Below are 21,305 nucleotides of genomic sequence, written 5' to 3'. Positions count from 1 at the left end.
CATCCAGGAATGCACAGCAGTTCGCTGGCGATGGCCCGAACGGCTGTTGCTTTGACGGAACTATATAACCCTAATCTTTTCGTGACAAAAGTCGTGGAATCACACATATGATCTATCTACTGAGTAAAAGTGCGAGGCTGCGTGGCTGCCAAGTAATGAATATGAGAAAACGCCAAAAACCAAGAGCCGCGGAAGCGCCGATAAGGTGGGAATAGCTTCACTTTTTCAGTCTTTGTGGTCACGTGACTTTCTTGTCAGCTAGGCCTCACGTGGTGAAGACGTCAGATGCACAACCTGGCGACGGATGACGTTGGGTACATAGGAAAAATGATGCACGCCGGATGTACTTTGCGGGGCTCCACACTTTAGGTTTTGTCGCGAAAAGATCAGGGCCTATACCATTGATCGGACGCATTGTCTAGTTCTTGATTAACACAAAGCGAAATAGAATGCGCTCAGGTGGTTTGATTGTAGCATCATCGTGAAATTTTGAGTGCATTGAGTCAGGGTTAATGTGATGCGCAGAATCTGGTAGTTTCGGGCGCCATGGCTACCCTAGAGAGCGTCATGCCTACCGGGCCCCATGCGAGTGGGCTGATTTACGTGACAATTGTACTGCAATATGATTCAGAGAAACTACAAGATGGGGCTGAATCGTTCTAACTATCTTGTGATAACACAACATATTGTACGGAGTATTCAGCTTGTAAAACTCAGGCGTGTAGCTTTACTGAGGCCCGCGGTCGCACTCAAATGGAGGTGCAAAGCGGCAACCCGAGGAGGCACGCGCAGATCTGCCTGCTTGCGCGGGGACTGCCATTGGGTACGAAACAGGGGTCTGGACCAATCATAGTTAGTCTCTTCTTTTCCCACCAGATCTGGGATAAGGGATTAACACAATCTTGTGCGGATTTGCTGGGGTGGTAGATGGTACTTTAACAGTGGGGGTGAGTACGACAGTCCCCGCGCAAGCAAGGAGATAGAGTGCAAGATAAGAATGCGATCGAGACCAGTGTGGAGCCGTGTCTGTTAAGACAGCTGGACCTTGCACCAAAGGAGAACGCGCCCACTAGGGGTCGCAATGGTGCCCGGTACCTCGAGCCTTAACACTGATGTCACATACAATCTTATTTTCAGCCGTTCCAATTTCGCCTAGTCTTCACCGAAAAAGGCATCGTGGAGCGCCTCATTCGATAGTTTAGAGATGCCAAGGCGACCCAGCATCTGCCGCCAGCAACGGGTTCATAACTGCATAACGGACTCTTGGAGGATTGATGATAACCGGAAAGGAATTACGAGCGTATATTCAATCACAAAATTACCGAAAATGATAGTTTCGATATTATGTAATCTATACCGCTTTTCTTTCGCATTTTCATGCCATGCTATCATAGAGCAATCGCCGACAGACCGAAGAATGGGTATTATCTGCATAGGTCCCTGCCGCTTCAGCCGCGAACGCCACGTTCTGAAATAAGCATAAATAATATTGAGAAGGCAGACTCAAGCATGTTAAAGGGCCCATCCCTGGGACACAAAGCAGAGGCCCCCCCTTCAGCTCCTCGGCTGCAGCGGCGCGCGTCTTGTTCATTCTCCCGCATCTTGCTCAGGTACCCAAGCGGGCGAACTTTGACGACAATGACTGCAAGCAACCCTACGCGGACTGCGGTCTGGCTGGGGCTTGCCCTGCTGCTCTCCGGGCTCACCACATCTGCCAGGGCAGGTAAGTACCCTGAACTGACGCACCGTTCGCCTTCCATCGCTAACACTCGCCGCAGCCTGCTCCGCCGAGGATCCCTTGACGCTCACGGAAACGACCCAGGTCTCCAGCATAGCGGAGGCTTGCGCAACGTATACCGGCGACCTGGAAATCGCCAACCTCACGGATTTCGTTAACCTGACGGGCATCGAGAAAATTGATGGCGAACTGAAATTCGACAACTCCCTTGGCGTTCAAGACGGCGCCACCATCTACAGCTCGACCCTCAAGAACATCACTGAAGGGTTCCTCGTCTATGGCCCTTCAGAAGCCGATCGACCTTACGGGTGGCTGAACGTGTCGCTGCACGCCTTGCAGAGAGCCTACTCCATCGGCGTCTACGGACCATGGGCCCGAGTGTTGCTGGACACGGCTCCGGAGCTGAATGTGACGGACTCCTTTATTGTCCATGGAGCTGACATGATGCAAGCTTCTGATCTCTACGTGAATGCCACCTACGTGTGGTTTCTCCAAGTGACTGACATTGACTTCTTGTCAGGCAGCTATCTGACGTCCTCAGCTGATCGGGTCGGGTATGTGGTCGTGAAGGGCAACAAAGGACTGAAGCAGGTACAGCTCGAGAGCCTTGAGCATGCCAGATATGCCATCAAAATATTTTCCAATCCAGATCTCGACAATATTTCAATGCCACTCACGAATGCGAGCTTTGTGCAAATCCAAAACAATGGTCGCGATGCGGTGGTCTCCCTTCCAGAGCTGGAGTTTCTCGGAAATCGCAGCCACGAATCCTCCATGATCTCTGCCATGGGCACAGGCGGCGTCTTCCAGGACTTGATCGACATCAGCCTTCCCAAGCTGAAGCAAGTCCACGGTGACTGGAGGTTCTTCGGGAAGTTGAACTTCACATCAAATCTATTCTCAGAGCTCTACCTCCCGCGTCTCGAGACAGCGAACTGTACCCTCGGCATCGACGACAATGTTGCTCTGAATGACCTCTGGCTGCCCCGTCTCGACTACGTCAAAGACCTCGAGATCCATGCGAACCCACGCCTGCGCAATATGACAGCGAACCTCCTCAAGACGGCGGACAAGATCAACATGACGGGGCCCTTTACCAACGTCGAGTTCTTCAGCATGGAGACGGTGACGGGAGATTTCTACCTCGTCGGGGATGACACGATGGACTGTTCATGGTTTGACGAACACTTTCTGAACAATGTCGTTCAGGGCTCGTACAAGTGTGTTGGCAACCACACCAAGCCTGAGACGGAGCGGAAGCCCAGCACGCCCACGGATGAAGCTCAGCTGGAAGCTTGGGGGTCGGGTAAAGATGGTGGTAGCGACAGTGGCGACGACACCGGTGACAAAGAGGGCACGAGCTCCGGAGGCAGTTCCAATGGAGAAGGGGGAGGAGGTCTCTCAACTGGAGCGAAGGCGGGCATTGGAGTTGGTGTTTCCATCGTGGCCTTGGCGTTGATACTTGGCGCTTGGCTCCTCTATCGCAAGAAGACAGCACAGAAAGCATCCGAGGAGGCGCCAACCGCTGACCCGGGGTTCCAAAAGGCGGAACTTGATGGAAATTCCAACCCAACCCCTGTGGATATCGAGAAAGATGAGAGCAAAATGGGCGTCACAGAAACGGTGCAGGCTGGGGAGCTGCCTGATTCAGGGAAGGTCGAGTTGCCTGCCAGAACGGCGAGGGCTGAACTCCCGGCTTGAGACTGGAAGTCTCATTGGGCCGCCTAAATGAGCACTTGATGTAATGAAGGCTTGATTGGTCTAGCTAGTCATTGGATTTGCTGCCCGATGGTCAATTCTGATCATGACTGTGTTGATTGTCGCTTGGTTCTAATGTGACATGATCCGTATAGAAGGTGACGCTTATGCAAGAGCCGGGCATGAACTTGCTGTCCTTCACTTAAGAGTCCCTAGGTCCGTGGAAACGAGGACGGAGATGCATCCTACGTTTCCCGTCTCGTGCACGGAGGTGCTTCTTAGATTCGCGGTTGCGAGTACGAAGAGCATGGAGGGAGCGGGCCTTGTTGTTGGAAGCCACGGGCACACGTTCGCATCGCTCGCCGCCGTCACCGTTTCCACAGCGGAAGGGGAGGAGACAGCAGCCGTCGTCGGCGAACTGTTCCAGGCCGTTGGCGCCTTCGCCGAGGGATTCGCAGTCGGGGCCGTTGGGGAAGCCGCAGTTTTCGTCGTCGGCAGCATTACCAGCATTACCAGCATTACCAGCATTACCTCCATTGCCAGCATTATCGTTGCCAGCATTGTTGTTGTTGTTCCCGGCGTTGTTGTTGTTCCCCGCATTGTTGTTACCAGCGTTATTATTGTTATTGCCAGCGTTGTTATTGTTGTTGTTCCCAGCGTTGTTATTGTTGTTGTTCCCAGCCACGGCAACCCTCTCACACCTCTCACCGCCATCACCATTGCCACATCGGATGGGGAGTAGACAGCACCCGTCATCAGCAAACTGCTCTAGTCCATTCGCGCCCTCGCCCAGCGATACACAGTCGGGCCCATCAGGAAAGCCGCAACTGGATGCCTGTTAGTACGTGTCATCTTGAGAGGGTTCGTAATTCGTACCCGTCCTGCGCAAAGGCGCCTGCAATAAGAAAAGACAGAGGAATAAGGACCTTCATTTTGAACATCAAGAGGAGGAAAAAAACTAAGAAATCTGCCAGCAGATATAAATAAGTATCAAAGAAATGAACAAGCTCAAGCACACAGTGATTGATGGTTAGAATCTCGAGTCTTTTCAATCACGACGACAGCCAGCCCTTATATTCCCTACTACGCAACTGTTGAGACTCATAAAACTGCGTTATAACCATCGCTCATACCCCTGGGTTGCCAGCTTAGACGCTTCCGTTTCAGGCAGGTTTCTGGGCATCTTGGCCACACGCGATGTCACGTCGCCTGTGTCGGGGCGGGGACAAAAAAAGAATTTTCGCTGACTGCATTTCTCGTGAGTGTCTGTTACAGGTTTTCTCACGATTGTCACAACCTGTTTCACAGCTTCCCCAGACGGCGCGTAGCATCGGGGGGATCTAGCCTGCTCCCAGCCAAGCATTTCAGGAACGTCGGACAACCCCTCGAAGGGGCGACGACCCGAACGGCAGTTGCATGGATGGAACTATGCCATTGGCCGGATGCATTGGCTGTTTGAGGTCTAGACTTGGCTGGCGACCCGAGATTGGGATTAGGTTTTGGAGAAAGACGAGGCAAAACAGGATGGATTCAGGTGGTTAGACTATTGCACCATCATGGAAATTTGAGCGTTAAAAATCAAGATAAACAGGGGCATCTCTGACCCTCCTTGGATTCTGACCTTCCCTGGACTATAGATTACTTTATTCAGATATTAAACCTCGACATATTTTAGCTAATCGAGGCTAATCGGCGAACCTAACCTTTCCCCGACAACCGGAGGGAGGTCAGAATACAAGGGGGGTCAGAGATGCCCCTACTTATCCTATGCAATGGGAACATTCTGGTAGAAGGGAGAGTGAAAGGTTTCCATGATGGGTAAGGAGCATATATGGTCATGGTAGCTGCATTGGCATGGCCACTGCAACTATCTCTCCCCAATCTTGGTAGATGTCTGTATGACGTATATTATTCCCATCACGGCCATCTTCATAAGGCGACGCGTCGACGCAACGCTGTTTCAGGTACATAGTAACATATTGGGCTTCCCCTGAACATACTTCGCGAGAATACCACCATCTAGTGGCCAAAGGTCAGACCCCATTTGTAGAAGTAGCTTGACCGAAGCTAGGCTTCTATGAACTACCTTAAACAAATTAGAATTGTGTCCTTTGATATAGCTGAAGCCCGGCACTTCATGGGATAACTGAGCCAGAAGACCCTTAATTAATCAGGGTATTTCTATAAACTTGCCTATGGCAGATATGTCGCTGCTATGGGCGATAGGAGTATATGCTATCTATTTGCTTAGTTATCCCATCAAGGGCTGGGCTTCAACTATAACAAAGAACACAATAAAGGAGCATATGATATACTAGCATTATCCTTAATCTCTGCAGCGATGCGCAGCGCTGTCTTCCTAGACTGGCATTAGGCCTTAAGTCGTTCTCCCTGCCTAACCTGAGTATTGATTGATTGGGTATGCCAGGTTATGTGCTAAATTGGGCTGCGAAGGCTTAGGTTCTCCGCTTTTTATCTAATGCCTCGGGCTCTTTATTTTTGCTTATAGAAATTATGAATCTACTTCGCTAATATAACGTCGTCTCTTAGTAAAACACCTCCTAGAAGCGGTAAATCTTCTGTTGCCTGGAAGTCACTGGTCCATCGCAGCGTGAAGACTTGGCATCACCCTGACCAAGGAACTCTCACCCAGGCCAGGGACTTTCTTCAAAGATCGGATAATCTGGATGAGTTCCTGACGGAAGGATCAAAGCCTGTGGTATTTTGGTTTTTTCAGCGAAGAGAAGCATTTCTGTCGCAAAAGACGATGCGAAAATGGAGTCGCGATCGCCTCGACGACTACGTTCTTTTGCCTGCTCCGGACGGCTTTGTCGCGAGGAGTGAATGCTTCTTTGTCAGTCATTTTTGGCAGACAAAAGAACACCCTGACCCCGCAGGCGATTATCTGCAACCTCTCCAACAAGATCTGAGACTACAAATCTGGTCATATATCTGGACCGACTGGACATGCCTTCCCCAGCATCCTCGTCGCCGCATAGAGGAGCTTTACTTCCGACAGACACTACAAACCATTTCTGGGATCATTCGAAACGCCGGTTTCGCGTGGTACTACCTTCCGTTTGAAGCACGCTTATGGATCCTCTAGGAGGTTGCCGAATACATGCTTACATGCTCGGAGGAGATCCTAAGAACTCCAGATAATGAGAAATTCGTTAGCCACGTCAACGAGATGCTCCAGGTCGGTGTCCGCTCAACAATTCAAAGACATGGCTACCGGTCAACGTACGATAGTGACATGGAGTTTCTCACGCCGTGATTGGAACTTCTTGTGCTTCTGACAAACCTGCACGTCGACATTGACGACGTGAGAAGATTGATGTCAAACATCACGTGGTATGACAAGACAGCATACATATTAATGTATAGCATGGGCGGGCTTGTGAGACTTCATCGATTCGAAGGCAAATTGAGCGTCAACGAAGAACATTACACATTCACGCCATTTCTTCGATTGGTAAGTCGCCTATGAATTTGGCGATTCTTTGCTAAACAACGCGAAGCAGGGAGAAAATCAACATTCCGGAAGCAAAATGTTGGGAGCAAGCCGGAGCTCTAATAAAGCCATGGGTATCGGGGCAATTGCGATGCTGGCTTTAAGCATCATCCTCTACATTTGCTGCTACTAGCTCAACCACAAGTCTTGAATGCTAGTCTGGGTTTTCTGGCTGTTGCAAGGAGGAAACCGCAGTCAAGACGTAGGACGAGACCCGAAACACTGGGGGTGTTGGATCGATCCGAATGTTACATTAGTCAAATAAGCATCGTATATAGAGTTATGTCTTTAAGAGTTAATCAAGTCGACGGTTTCAACGGCGTCAGTTTCAGATACATCCCACTCTCTGGCTTGATAGTGATGACCCCTCTGGGCAACACCAGCCCGTCATCCATCGCCAGAGTCCACGAGAAGGCCCGCACCATAGCTGCCAGAAGGCAACGCATCTCGGCCTTTGCAAACCCCTGTCCAATGCAGCTTCGTGGCCCATGCAAAAAGGTCTCGAAGTCGTAGTTGCTGCTGGAGCCTCCATTCTGATTCGGTTTCCCCTCCTCAGTGATCCAACGTTCCGGGCGGAATTGTCCTGCATCTGGACCCCAAATCTCGGGTGAACGATTAATGTACCAGATCGAAATGATGATATCGGTTCCTTTGGGGATGAATTGATCGCCGATTCGCGTGTCGCAAAGAGCTTGTCTCATGGTGAGAGGTACTGTCGGGTAGAGGCGTAACGTCTCGTGCATGATGCCATTCAGATAGGGAAGCGGCTCTAGGATGCCAGCGAGGTCAATTGTCGGATCGCTATCAACATCTTGAGGCAAGGCCTCGTTGATTTCGTCTCTCAGCTTTTGCTGGATTTCCGGGTGCTTGGTCAGTAGGTAACATGCCCACGTGAGAGCGGATGCAGTTGTTTCGTGTCTGGAAGCGTGTAAGAGCAGGCATAGAAAGAAAAAGGGGAAATTGCTTACCCAGCAGCTAGGAAAGTCAGGAGTTGATCTTTCAAAGCTTCATCAGAAAAGTTGTTGGTTTTTATGAGAAGCGATAGAACATCGAAGTGGTCATCCTCTTTTTCTGTGATGGCGACCCTCTTCTCTTGGATCATTGGTCGGCAGATGTTGTTCAACGAACCAGTCAAGTGATTGAAAAGATCATTCATCTTCCATGGGATGAGACGAACGAAAGGGAGGCCAAGGGCCAAAGCCATCATGGCGAAGATGAGCTTTTCACGGTCGGGCTCCAGAAGTTCTTCGTAGATACCGGCGAGCGGAACCTGCTTCTTCTCCACGGCGTCAAACTTTTGACCCAGGCCAGCGATTCCGATAATGTCAAGCGTGACTTTGCTTGCCCAAGTGCTCAGCTCGATGATCGGTGATCGAGTGGTGGAAATCTCCTCATTCAGCGTTCTTGTCAGAATTTCGGCCTTGTTCCACATCATCGGGTACAGGTTCTTGATCTGTCGAAAGTGGAATGCAGGCGTGGTGTTCTTGCGGAGGAACTTGTGCTGGTCGCCTTCAACGATAATGAGGCCATTACCAAGGATGTGTCGCAAAAAAGAGCTGATCCTTGTCGGTTTGGTAAAGTCATAACATCGATGAACGAGGACATCGGCTAGCAGGCGAGGATTGGTGACGAATATCTGGTTTCGGAGTGCGTTGAGCGCGATGAGGTCTTGATGAGGATACTGTTCCACGATATCCAGGAATAGGTCACCCGAGGGTCTGCCTTTGACAACGAGAGCTCTATGAGCTGCACTCAAGTACGCCTGTGGGATATATAAGTCAGAATGAAGTCTTGTTTTACCCAGAGAACAGACACGTGGGTCAAATCGCAACAGCTGGGAAAAGAGTTACTTACCCTTGGGCCAGGAATGCGGCGGAGAGGACTGAAGAGGACCGGATACAACAGCGCCCAGAAGAAGATTCCGAAGGCATAGTTGACGCACAGAATAGTCGCCACAGCGGCCACATGGCTTTGGGAGCTATAGTAGTTTGGGAACAACTTGATGACAAGCAGGGACTCGACTATTGCAGCCAATGTGAGGTTCGGGAAACTCAGGAGCTTAGATACAACAGTCATGTTGAAGAAGATGCAGTGATGGTTGTATAACGAGCTTGATGGTTGATGAATAGGACAAATAGCCTCAGTTGAAAGAGTGTCGACCAACCTAAATAAAAAAGACAAGCTATATAACGAATGTAAGGTTTAAACCTCAACACATTATGCAAGTAAAAGTTGCATCTGATTTCCATGTGAATACGTCGTAATCTATTGCAGCAGGTGCAGGGATAGCCTAGGCAGCCTTCGGAGTTGACAGGTACCGCTGTATAACACCAAGTCTTGACGGCGATCGGCCACGCGACCAACCACTCCAAGCTCCAAGGCCGGAGCTAATGCAGGTCGCAAAGGGGATCCAAATCGGGTTTAGAATGCGAATAGTCCACGACAACGTCATGGAGAGTGGAGGCCTCGAAGAGACAGTTCTGTTGAAGCCGGACATGTCTAGTTTAAGCAATCAATTCGTTTTTCACGTGCTCTATGCATTCACATGTTCTCTACATATTTTCAGTTGTCCAATGATTTCCCTTCAACCTCGAGACGGAGAATTTCGCAATCTAGGCCGAAAATGGCTGGTGTCGACTTTACCCCGACGGCTTCGGGGACTTGACAGGGCCGAGCGCACATCCGTATTTACAGAACGACGAGAAAGAATGAGGGAAGCAGTCTGTAAGTCCGGAATTACATGAGACAAAAATCCTTAAAAAATTGTCTTAGGCAGAATCGATTCTCTTCTTCTTTCACAAGCCTTTGCCAGTATCTCACACAGCACTCTGAGCCCAATTTCTTGATATGGCCTCTAAGATCACACTTTGCCTTCTCTTAGGCTGCGCTCTCCTTGGAGGCTACGGCAGCATGTTTACGTCATATTATCATGGCTTTTTCGATGCCCTGCGTGTTTGCATCGCCGAACCTGCTTCCCCTTCTCAGCAGTGTGTTCTGGACACGTCCGAGTCTGTCGGGTCACTTTCAAACCGCTACACTGGTATTATCCATATCGATTCTTTGATCCAAGTCCTCCTCGAGTTCTTCTCTCAGGGGTTGAGGAGTGACCCCAACCTGGACGGAATCGACATGGAGGCCTTGCTTGCTTTTGGGTACCTGGCCGCACAGTTTGGCGCTGCATGGTACCTTATGGCGCTTGAAGGTTTGAGGGTCGGAAACCGAGGCACTATATTGAGTTGGTACGTGTTGAAGATGGACTGTTGAGAAATGCTGATTGAGTTCTGACTGTCGTGCAGGACCGGAACCTTTGGCATCATTTTCCAAGGTGTCACTATCACCATCATCGCCCCAATCTACTTGATCCTTCAACTGCTGCTCTCCTCTCCGACGTTGGAGCCAGCTTCGATCCTTGCGGACCCATTTGATCTGGCTCTTCTACCTGTGTGTACGGTCATATCCTACGTTCTGCCAACGATCGGGCTCTGTCTACCACTCCTGAAGGACCTCTCTCCGAAAGCGAAGTTCATTGCCGTTGCTCTCTGGCAACCCTTTCCCTTATACCAAACCGCAATCCAAACTGTTTCGCGCCTCTTTTGCAGAAGCAGACGCGGGAGATCCAACAATACTGCCCACATCAACCCCAGAGAGTGCAGGAAGGCACTGGGCCGGGCATACACCTTTATTGCTTCCCTTACCATGGGCGTGCATTTGATGGTGGTGGGAATTATCTTCACGTCACACACTTCAGATCTGATCCCAGAAGTGTCAGGATATCACATCTTGGCTCTCACCTCGCTCACGAATCCCCCTACTCTAGCGCTTCTAGATCCGCCTTTGTCAGTGACAAGTTCAAGGGAGATTGTCGTGTCGTTCCTAAGGTGGGATGTCTACTGCACCTGTGCTTCCATGGTTATCTGGGCCAGCTACCAGCTAAGCATTGTGAGTGGATCTTCAAGTGCTATGGCTCGAGGCCTCAAGGCAGCGCTTTGGGGGTTGATCGGTGGCCCGATCTTTCCAGCCCTGATGATTCTTTGGGAGAGAGATGATATCATCCTGGGCAGGCTGGAGGAGAGTAGTTGGTATCAGAAGGAGGAGTGAGATCCCCTCAATTCAGTCAAAGACGAAATTGGTATCTTTCAATTCATTGAATCTGTGCCAAAGATAACAAACAATAGCCAAGTTAAGCCAGATGTACAAGACCAGTCTCAGCCTCATCCAGTGTTCGACATTGCAACATCAATGAAGACGCCAGCGGGCGAAGGATTTCTTGCTCTTGGGCCCACCTAGAGTCACTGTAACTCCCCTCATCAAATCCGACTGCAGACCTAATGCCTATCGTCGAGTTCATTCTGGTCAGAATCTCGCTCGCCTTCTGGAGCTGGGCTGTTGTTGCATAAGCGCAATGCGACACTAGTCTGATGGAGTGGACGATGACAATTGCCGCTGCTCCATCATAAAGCATGGTGGCCGGCCGTCCAGTTGGATCGACGTCGCCTAGGGCAAATGGAACACTCGTTAACATGTCGTCGATAGCTCTCCTTACGTCTGACTCTAGGATTGGGATACACTCGGCCCAGAGGTCATGGTGAGAGTTATCCTCTGTCTCTTGAACCAACTGCAGTTGATTGTGGTATGCCAACATTGTTAATAATAATATGAGGAGCGCCGAGCGAATCAGGATGATGATACAAGCTGTCTCAGAGTCGCAGTACGTCATCCTGGAGCCCATTTCGCCGAGCACGGTTGGCGCGGCTCGGCCTTCAAAGGTGCTGTGCCAATACGACGGAGCCTCCTGATCCCAGACGTGAAATTGATCGAGCATTTCAAAACACTCTTGCAATAAGAGTTCCTCGTCTTCGGGATCAGTCCTGTTCTCGGTGTGTGGCCAATGATCATCCTCCTTCTTCTGTGCGGCATACTCCATGAGTTTTGACAGGCGATGCCGGAGTGACAGGGTCCTTGACATCATGGATAATGCCCGAAGGAGGGGATCAAAGAGCCCCATGACTGTAGCTATGGCACCGGGGTCGGTGTACGTATCGTCTTCGTGTAGGAAGGAGTAGATTTGCTGTCATCGCATCCCGGTTAGCCAAGAATCGGTTTAAGTAAGATAATACGTCTACTTACCAGCCGTAGATGAGCCAGAAGAAAAAGCTCAGCTCCCCTCCTCGTGCCAATCTGGCATGGCCCTCGCTTCTCTAGTAGATAAAAAAGCCCTGGGGCATGTTCCTTTGGATCACCCAAGCCCTCTCCACTGATGTCCTATTTCCAGTCAGCGACAAGTCCAACAAGTGGGCGGATAAGAATAGCACGTGCCTTGAAGGTACATAGCAACAGAATAGTCGCAATCACTTTGTCATCAATGGCTTGACTATCAGTCTGGATGCTCTCTTGCAAGCTTCGAATGGCGCGGCCATAATTCCTAAACGAGTGTGTCCGAAGTTCCTCCCCTCCAAACTGGTTATATGCCGCCATTTGAGCGACGCTGAGGGTGGCTGTTTCGAGCAGGCCATGCTTGTAGTGATCGTAGAGGTCGGGGAGAAAGGTAAAGTGGCCGGGGAACCCATCGCCTTCATCGGGCGATACGAAACGACGGACGAAGTAAGACAGAGATACGTTATCGTGCGATTGTGTCGGTTGTCGAATGATGGCCCGGGGAAGTTGGTCGTCAGTCCCTGCAGTGACATCCTTGACTCGCCTGCGAAACTTGGGTGAGACGCTTCCCCCAGTCGCCTCAGAAGCCTGAGGGCTCGACGCGGTCGGTGAAGCTTTCTCGAGCCCGGCCTTCAGTGTAGAGGAATGTCGAAAGTGAAACTGATCAGTGTATCCGAGGCAGGGCTTGCCGTAGTTGTAGCATCTCCGACACGTGGGTTTGGCTTCGTCGCACTTGATGAGAGATATTATCAGTCTTTGCGCAACAGATTCTACGCATGGCAGAGGTTTCCTCACCTTCACCTTGCGCTGGCGACAGCGCAAACAGCCCGTGCTGAAGCGGCCTGGGAAGACCATGTCGAACTGGCGATACTGATGTCAGAGTGCGGAGGCGGAGGCGGAGAGTCCAAGAATCTCGGTACTGGGACCCGCGGACGATGCAGATTGCGGAGAACGGAGTCGGAGAGATTGTTGAATCTGGGGAAAAGAGGAGACAGCTGGCGACAGCGACAAGGGAGATCAATAGCGTCGACAGGGGTCCTGGCCAGGATCGACATGCCGAGAACCTCAATGAACCAGTGACGCAAGCAGTCACAACGACCAACCTAATTCCAGTTTAGCTTGCGAATCTTCTCTTGGTTTGGATTTGGACCTCGGCAGCGCCTGAAATTGAGGTCGTGAACTCCATTGCCGAGAGTCTATTCGAGTAGAGAGAACAGGAACCAAAGTAGAGCGAGCTCATCCAGACACACCAGGTAATGATATATAATGTAACTGCTGTTAGTCGTACAAATGTGATTGTACCCAGTGCCTACGGATTTGTCTCAACATACCTAGTCCTACCCTTTTGTCTCTCTCATACACGACCTCAAGATGACTTCACTGCTCTACTCCCCTGCGATCGAGCACATCTCCCAACTTGGTCGAATCATTCTCTCCCCCTCTTGACAGGCCCATTGCTTCTCATAGCCACCCATGCTCCTCATCTCGCCCACGATGCTCTTGCCTCTGTCATTAGTAGGCTGCCAGACTCAGTCACGGAATCTTTGAAGCCTGCAACTATCAAGCTTGCTTTGCAAGTTCTCGTGGGCCTGGGCTTGATTAGGTCCTTCAACAAGACCCTCAACACTATGGCTTCCAATTCTTGGCGTCTTAGAGCAAGCAAAGGCTGGGACTGGCCGAACGAGATCGCTGTTGTCACTGGGGGTTCGAGCGGAATAGGGAAGGACATTGTCAAAAGGCTTGTCAGTCTTGGTGTTCATGTCGCTGTCCTGGATGTCCAAGACTTGCCAAAAGACCTGCAAGAGAACTCACGTGTTTCTTTCTACCACTGCGACGTTACTTCTGCCGAGTCTGTCGCAGAAGCTGCCGACGCTCTTCGCCGGGAACTTGGACATCCATCCATCCTCATCAACAACGCCGGCATCACCAAGCCAACTCCCATTCTCAAGATGCCAGAGTCATTTCTCCGCAGAATCTTTGGCGTCAATGTCATGGCTTTGTGGTTTACCACCCAACAGTTTCTTCCCCGCATGATACAGCTGGACAAGGGTCACGTAGTCACGGTTGCAAGCATTGCATCGTTTGTTGCACTTCCAACTGGGGCAGACTACTCGGCCACGAAAGCTGGGGCGTTGTCATTTCACGAATCTCTGGCATGTGAGCTGAAGCACTTCTACAAGTCTCCAAATGTCTTGACAACTGTTGTTCACCCCAATTTCGTCAGGACTCCTCTCGTTGAGGACTTTGCAGATCACCTCGAAGACTCAGGTGTTCGGTTTCTCATGAGCGATCAAATTGCTAGTGAAGTTGTTGGGCAGATAAAGAGCAGAAGGGGTGGCCAGCTTATTATCCCACGGTCTGCGTCAGCCATCTCGGGTATTCGAGGGTGGCCGACCTGGCTTCAAGAGCTGCTGCGCGATGGTATTGGGAAAGGCGCTATGCGGTAGATTAGAGTCTGGGAATACCTGGCGAGCTTGGTTTATGTAGAAGCTGAAATTGAATGCAGCTTAGGCTGAAAGGTGTCTTGTCGGAGCCAAGTAGCACGTGTGACGAGCAAGCTCTTCATATTCCTCCGCGTGTTCACGTGAATAAGAAACGCGATTGACTGCCGAGTTACTAACTAGAAGAACTGGGCGATGCGTGACTTGAGAATAACTAGAAATGATGTAGCAGCGATCCCTAGTGATCTTGATCTGGGCTTTAAAGCTGATGCCGAGGTACGTCTCCTCGCTGGCGGACTATGTAAGGGGAGAAATCCCTCCCGTCTCGTGGAAAATGCTTTTTATACTGTCAACTTTACTCGAACCTGCGACAATCGCCAAAAAACAACACCTTGTCAATCTGCCCAAAACTTGAAACCTTTCACTATGGCTGCCAATTCTCCTTTGAAAGCCTTGTTCGCCTACATCTATGTCCTCCTGTACTCGCCGTGGCTACTTACTCACTTTGGGCTCCACGTTGCCCTCTGCCTGCTTCCATGGGCACGGCCCTCCCGACAGTGGTCACTGAACCAGGCTGCTCGCATGCGCGTGGTCAGACTATTGCTGCTGTACTGGTCGCTTACGAAAGCCGGAGACAGACTTAATCTTCGTCCGGGGCGAGAGAAGAACCGTTTCGAAGTTGTTGCGCCCAGGTCTCCCAAGCTATACAGAGGAGTATTGTCAGACATTGCCATTCAGCCTGCTCAGCTGGGCTTGACCTGGACACCAGCACGACCACCGCCTCCTGAGCTGGTACGATCGAATATGATGGTAGTTCTTCACTTTCACGGAGGCGCCTTCGTTATCGGCAACGGTCGCGATGAAGATACCGGGTATCTTGCTCGATATTTGATAGAGCAAACGGGCTGCACTCATGTATGCACGCCGCAATATCGCCTGTCTAGCAGCAACGGCGGGCGCTTTCCCGCTCCGCTACAAGATGCTCTCACGGCGTACCTCTGTCTGATCAAGACCAAAGGCATCCCGGCCAGCCAAATCATCCTGTCGGGTGATTCAGCGGGAGCCAACATTGCACTTGGGCTATTGCGGTACATCCACGAGTATGGTCAACAGGACGAGATTCCATTCCCGCGAGCCGTCACTCTTTGGTCCCCTTGGGTTGATGTGAGTGCGGCGCTCGAGCAAGACATGACGAGGTCGCCTAACTACAAGACGGACTATCTCAGCAAAGAGTTTGGGCGATGGGGCGCCTTGACAATCTCGGAATCTGGCATGTTTGACCCGTCGGGCCCATATCTATCACCGTTACGTCACCCCTTCAAACCGGACGTAAGCATCCCGACGTTTGTCAATGCTGGAGGCAACGAAGTCCTCTATCACGACATCCGGGACTTCTGCGAGCGCTACCAGAAGTATGGTTGGATGATTCACCTGGACATATCTGAACACTGTCCCCACGACATTCTTTTGTTGGGACCTCGGATCGGGTTTGGGGCCGAGGCAGAGAAGGCAGCAGAGCACGCAAAGGATTTCCTTACTGAGGCTGCGGGCATCAATCTTTGCAGCTATAGCCGAGACTCATTGTCGTAGAGTAGTAGCTTCTCTCATAGGCCCTCAATTTCACATGCATTCGATTCAGAGGCAGCGGGGTAACTCGCTCTGGAATGACGCGCAACTGCCATGATCATGGGACTCTTAACGGCTGAAACGCATGCCGACAGTGAAACGGAGCATCGGAGCAACTGACGATTCCTTGCCAGTTGAAGGTAATGCAGTCTTGACAGCCAAGATCGCGTAGTTGCGTTCGGCTATGTCCCCATCCCGAGCAACCTGACCACCCGCTAACAACTGACAGGTTTGGGTGAGCTGTCTAACCCGACGAGGGCAGGATCGTCCAAGGCGCAGAGATTCAGCACGTCCTTCCCCGCATTCTCTGTCATGAAGCCGACCTTCGAATGGGGTTCCCTTGTGTGGTTTAGCTTGCGATCCCGCATCTGGTTCCGCGGACACCGCACCCCGAAGGAGAAGAGGCACCACATACAAGTCCGATGTGATCATCCGACACGGTCTCCAGCAAGAAATGCGTGGTTTTGGGCGAGTTCACATGCTATCAGTCGCTCTCTCGGAAACTAGGCTATAACCGGGCAGTTAACTTGACGCGACACGGCAATTGAAAGACCCCGACGCCGGCAACCGAGGCTCCATCGCGGGTTGCGCCACCTATGCAAGGGCAATGACGATGGTGGAAAGATTGACGTTTACACAATATATGGCCATCGTTGAACGGCAGCATGTTTCGTTCATGAGTTAGACATCTAGATCTTCTTCGTTTATGCAGAAACTTGCAAGCCTCCTGCTTGTTTTCAATATCTTTTGACCTTCATTTTGCTCCATGATCTTTAAGCGCGATGGGCAATCACGCAGAAGAACCAGTCGCCGATTCCACCATCCAAGGTGATTTGTCCTTCGATGTCATCATCATCGGAGCAGGCATCTCTGGAATCAACGCCGCATACCGCCTCCAAACCGAAGGACCATCCGACCTCAAATATGCCATTCTCGAGGGCCGCGACTCCATCGGAGGTACATGGGATCTGTTCAGATACCCCGGCATTCGATCAGACTCCGACATCTTCACATTTGGCTTTCCGTGGAGCCCGTGGAAGCACAACGAATCTTTGGCTGCCGGTGACAAGATCAAAGACTACATGATCGAGTCCGCTAGATCGGCCGGCATCGATCATCATATCTGCTACAACCACACTGTGTTGACGGCAAACTGGCGCTCCGGAAAGAAGACGTGGGAGCTTCAAGTGACTCGGCCGGGAGAGGATGAGCCTACTCTCTTCCAGGCTCGATTCCTGCTCCTTGGAACCGGTTACTACGACTACCAAACACCACTGCAGACAGTGATCCCAGGGATTGAGAAGTTTGAAGGAAAGGTCATCCATCCCCAGTTCTGGCCTAAGGACTACGACTACACACACAAAAACGTCGTGGTCATTGGGAGCGGTGCCACTGCTGTCACGATTGTGCCATCCATGGCCGATAAGGCGGAACGGATTACTATGTTGCAAAGAAGCCCGGGGTATATCTTTCCCTTGCCCTCGAACAGTTTCTTCACAACTCTTCTCTTCACTGTCCTACCCGCAAGTGTCGCCCACTTTCTCAACAGGCTCTTGTGGCTATTCAGGAGCTACTTGACAACACTTCTGTGCAAGTCATGCCCTGGTTTAGCCAAGAAAATCATCAAACACGTCACCATCAAGCAGCTCCCTCCCGATGTCAGCTGGGACCCTCACTTTAAGCCTCGATACAACCCATGGGAGCAAAGGTTTTGCGCCTGCATGAATGGCGACTTCTTTGCCGCCATTCGGTCAGGTAAAGCGGACGTCGTCACTGACACGATCAAGGCGGTCACTGAGAAGAGCATTGTGCTTCAGTCGGGTGCAGTCTTACACCCGGATGTTATCGTCACAGCCACCGGCTTGAAGTTGCGCTTTGGTGGAGGGATCAAGTTCGCGGTGGATGACCAGCCCTTCAATGTCGCAGACAAGTTTGCTTGGAGGGCGGCCATGCTCCAGGACGTCCCCAATCTTCTCTTCATGACGGGCTACGAGAATGCATCGTGGACACTCGGGGCTGACGTCAGCGCGCGGCTCTTTGTGCGCATCCTCCAGAAGATGAAACAGCGAAAGGCGAGTGTTGCGGTGCCACGGAACGCTGCGTCCAAGGACATGCCAGTGAAGCCCATGATGAGTTTGAGTTCAACCTATCTGAAGAATGCTGGGGCAGTTTTCCCAAAGGGCGGAACAGGATTATGGAGCCCAAAGTCCAATTACTTTGCCGATATGGCTGGGGCTAGCTGGGGAGATGTGACCAAGGACCTGGAGTTCTCGTAGGAAGAAGCATCGTAGCTGCGAAAGTTTCTGTTGGGATCTTCAACTGGCATTATTCTAAATAGGTAGAGGATGTGTTTCACCTTTTCCGTCATGAATCATACTTCAATGTTGCTACAAAAGATCTAAATTGTTTAATGAGTCTCGACGGACTGCTGCGTTCGCGAGAATCACAATCACTGTTTTTTTCTACGTCATATGCTCGTGCCATTATACACAGTGAAGTCTTGGGGGAAACATGAGATCGCATTCTAAACTCCTTCAGGGTCTAACTAGATCGTCCGGATCGGTTCGCTTTGCGCCGTTATCACAAACCCTGTAGATCTCGCAATGACGTCTTTTCTCCAGCCGACAGATCGGCTTTGCTACGTGCGGGGTACATTAGCCCCCAATAGTACTGCCGAAGCCCTAAGACGCTGGTTCCGAGACACCAACTCCAACGTTGCTCGTGGCTTTCCCGATTCAGGACCACCTTCCGAGCAGATGGTTGTTTGGGCCAGCACCATTGAGTTGGCCACGGCGAAACTTGGTCTTCTTTAGTCCTGTCATAGTGACCATGGTCATAGCCGAGGAAGAGTGGACTGCGGAGCTACCATCCGCTTCGGCCAACATTCTCAACACCCTATTAGATAGCTTGTGATTTCGTTTCCTTCAACGGGCGGCAGAGATACTTAGACGTCACACCTAGCCCACGACACTCCAACTGGCTCTACACAATATTCCTTTTCAGCATCTCTTATGAACGTTTTCTTCTCCTGTAGTTTCAACCAATCCTCCTCAACTATTAGCACTTTAAGCCTCACCATGTCAACTCAATCGGAGCCTGGTACCCTTGGCAACTTGACGGTTGACGAAGAACGCAAGCTGCAAGAGGCATGGGTGCATTTGCTGCGACTCTGCGGGCCTTACTGTGTTAGCCAAGATGCTCCAGACAGAAGTCATGAGTTCCAGCATCACCTCAAGAACAAGTCGCCAGAGAGCTTCAGCCGTCTCTTCTGGGGGATGATACTTGCCGATCATCCCGATGCTACTGTTCTCCGATTCCTCCGGGCCCGAAACTGGGATGTGTTGAAGGCAGTCAACATGCTCGTCTCTGCAGTCAACTGGCGAGGTGAAAGGCGTGTTGACGAGGCCATTGTTGCAGGGGGCGAGAGCGTCGGGCTGAAGAAAGCGCCAACTGTGGATGAAGAAGCATTCATCATGCAGTACCGCTCTGGAAAGAGCTATGTTAGAGGCACCGACAAAGACGGACACCCAATCTACATCATCAGAGTTCGCCTTCACGATCCACATAAGCAATCTCCCGGGGCCATGGAGACTTATGTCTTGCACAACATTGAGACCCTCAGGATGATGGCACGAGATGCGCACGACAAAGTCTGTCTGATCTTTGATCTGAGCGGATTCGGACTGCGAAACATGGATTTCCATGTCGTCAAGTTCCTCATTGAGATCCTGGAGGCCAGATACCCCGAAACTCTTGCCTCAGTGCTTGTCCACAACGCTCCGTTCGTCTTCTGGGGTAAGTAGCTTCTCCATTCCATTATCGCTCTTCAGATACTAACTTTATTTGATAGGCATATGGAGTGTCATCAAACATTGGCTGGACCCTGTCATCTCGTCCAAGGTTCATTTCACCAGCGGCACAAAAGCCTTAACAAAGTTCATTGCCAAGGACAACCTACAGATATCCTATGGGGGTCAAGACGCCTGGGAATACAAGTACATTGACCCAGTACCAACCGAAAATGAGAGAATGCAATCGGAAGAGAAGAAGGTCAAAGTCCAGCAGGAAAGGGACGAGCTGATCGATCAGTTCAATCGATTGACAGCGGATTGGGCGTCTCTGGAACCAGAGTTTGTTCTGGGAAAAGAGAAGAATGAGGAGAGAAATCAGCTGGTGAAAGTGCTTCAGCTGAACTATTGGAAACTGGATCCATACGTCAGGGCGACAACCTACTATCATCGAGTTGGGGTGGTAACTAGAGTGGGAGATGTTGACTTCAAGGCGGCCAGATAGGTGTTCGTTGCACGCCCGTCGTTTACTGATTACATTCTCATAGCTCGCAAGTCAGAATGGTAGTTAAACTTAACTCATGTTACCTTTGAGTGATAGTTGTCGTAATATTCATAATCACATCAGACTACTCCTTCAGCCTTAATACTGATGTAAAATCACATGGAATTATTCAACAGATCTCTTTTATCATGATGTCCGGAGAAGTCTAGGTTAGCAACTAACGAACTGCTTCAGTACCGCGAAGATAACTTTACAATCACAAGGGGCGCTTTTACCAGCCGACCATACTACGTGCCTCGGGACGCCATCTCAGATGGGTTTACTTGGACCATTGATCTAAACTATGAGGCTCCAAGTCTCACCCAAGTTTCCCGAACCTAGCCTTTGCCTGGAGAATGCCCCAACTTTCATGCCTGTTGGTGATTGTGCTCGCACGGTTGCAGGATTTGGAATAAACTCGGCGCTATTGATTGTAGTCTCCGTTATCACAAACCCCCCTTGTCGCATCCCTGCCAAGGCAATTTGGCTATCGCCGTTTAGGCAATCCGTGTTTCAAGATCCTCGAGGAACTTTTTGTGAGGGAAATTGCCATGCAACCTCTCGCCGATCCTGGCAGCGGGCGGCTCATGTGAGCTGCTCCCGAAATGAGATAGCTTGCGAGGTGCGGACAGAAACTAAAAAGATCGGCTCAACGATCCGGCTGGGCCAGAGCAAGGTTCCCCGCGTTCACGGCTGAGGAAACAAGGAACGTAGCCAGGTTGGTCTGGGGTAATCGTGGGGAAGTGGACAAGCGGGCCGGGGTTTGACTGCAGTGCTAATCAAAAGCTCGTGGTTGGGCGGG

General features: G+C 50.9%; 8 protein-coding genes across 8 annotated transcripts; 5 read left to right on the top strand and 3 right to left on the bottom strand.

The window, feature by feature from the left end:
* Positions 1–1,638: 1,638 nt before the first annotated feature.
* On the top strand, positions 1,639–3,439 carry MRS44_005547 (uncharacterized protein; the record flags this gene model as incomplete). Its single annotated transcript, XM_065622658.1, has 2 exons — positions 1,639–1,723; positions 1,779–3,439. The coding sequence occupies 2 exons, from the start codon at positions 1,639–1,641 to the stop codon at positions 3,437–3,439; spliced, it is 1,746 nt and encodes a 581-aa protein (XP_065478730.1).
* A 199-nt stretch (positions 3,440–3,638) lies between these two features.
* On the bottom strand, positions 3,639–4,368 carry MRS44_005546 (uncharacterized protein; the record flags this gene model as incomplete). The annotated part of the gene is made up of 2 exons (XM_065622657.1): positions 3,639–4,263; positions 4,313–4,368. 2 exons carry the CDS (start codon positions 4,366–4,368, stop codon positions 3,639–3,641), a joined length of 681 nt encoding a protein of 226 aa, XP_065478729.1.
* Positions 4,369–7,249: 2,881 nt separating this feature from the next.
* Positions 7,250–9,026, bottom strand: MRS44_005545 (uncharacterized protein; the record flags this gene model as incomplete). The annotated part of the gene is made up of 3 exons (XM_046283128.2): positions 7,250–7,868; positions 7,919–8,712; positions 8,805–9,026. 3 exons carry the CDS (start codon positions 9,024–9,026, stop codon positions 7,250–7,252), a joined length of 1,635 nt encoding a protein of 544 aa, XP_046123746.2.
* A 771-nt stretch (positions 9,027–9,797) lies between these two features.
* Positions 9,798–11,048, top strand: MRS44_005544 (uncharacterized protein; the record flags this gene model as incomplete). The annotated part of the gene is made up of 2 exons (XM_046271883.2): positions 9,798–10,189; positions 10,247–11,048. The coding sequence occupies 2 exons, from the start codon at positions 9,798–9,800 to the stop codon at positions 11,046–11,048; spliced, it is 1,194 nt and encodes a 397-aa protein (XP_046123747.1).
* Positions 11,049–11,130: 82 nt separating this feature from the next.
* Positions 11,131–12,959, bottom strand: MRS44_005543 (uncharacterized protein; the record flags this gene model as incomplete). The annotated part of the gene is made up of 3 exons (XM_065622656.1): positions 11,131–12,018; positions 12,078–12,212; positions 12,303–12,959. The coding sequence occupies 3 exons, from the start codon at positions 12,957–12,959 to the stop codon at positions 11,131–11,133; spliced, it is 1,680 nt and encodes a 559-aa protein (XP_065478728.1).
* A 773-nt stretch (positions 12,960–13,732) lies between these two features.
* On the top strand, positions 13,733–16,135 carry MRS44_005542 (uncharacterized protein; the record flags this gene model as incomplete). The annotated part of the gene is made up of 2 exons (XM_065622655.1): positions 13,733–14,547; positions 14,764–16,135. The coding sequence occupies 2 exons, from the start codon at positions 13,733–13,735 to the stop codon at positions 16,133–16,135; spliced, it is 2,187 nt and encodes a 728-aa protein (XP_065478727.1).
* An 818-nt stretch (positions 16,136–16,953) lies between these two features.
* On the top strand, positions 16,954–18,447 carry MRS44_005541 (uncharacterized protein; the record flags this gene model as incomplete). Its single annotated transcript, XM_046280433.2, has 1 exon — positions 16,954–18,447. One exon carries the CDS (start codon positions 16,954–16,956, stop codon positions 18,445–18,447), a length of 1,494 nt encoding a protein of 497 aa, XP_046123750.2.
* Positions 18,448–19,248: 801 nt separating this feature from the next.
* On the top strand, positions 19,249–20,845 carry MRS44_005540 (uncharacterized protein; the record flags this gene model as incomplete). The annotated part of the gene is made up of 3 exons (XM_046271888.2): positions 19,249–19,966; positions 20,022–20,422; positions 20,699–20,845. 3 exons carry the CDS (start codon positions 19,249–19,251, stop codon positions 20,843–20,845), a joined length of 1,266 nt encoding a protein of 421 aa, XP_046123751.2.
* Positions 20,846–21,305: the final 460 nt, after the last annotated feature.

Source organism: Fusarium solani (assembly GCF_023522795.1).
Source record: "Fusarium solani strain SB1 chromosome Unknown bctg00000002, whole genome shotgun sequence".
Taxonomy (NCBI): Eukaryota; Fungi; Ascomycota; class Sordariomycetes; order Hypocreales; family Nectriaceae; genus Fusarium; species Fusarium solani.
Note: the sequence above shows the minus strand (reverse complement) of the source record. Positions and strands in the feature narration are given on the sequence as shown.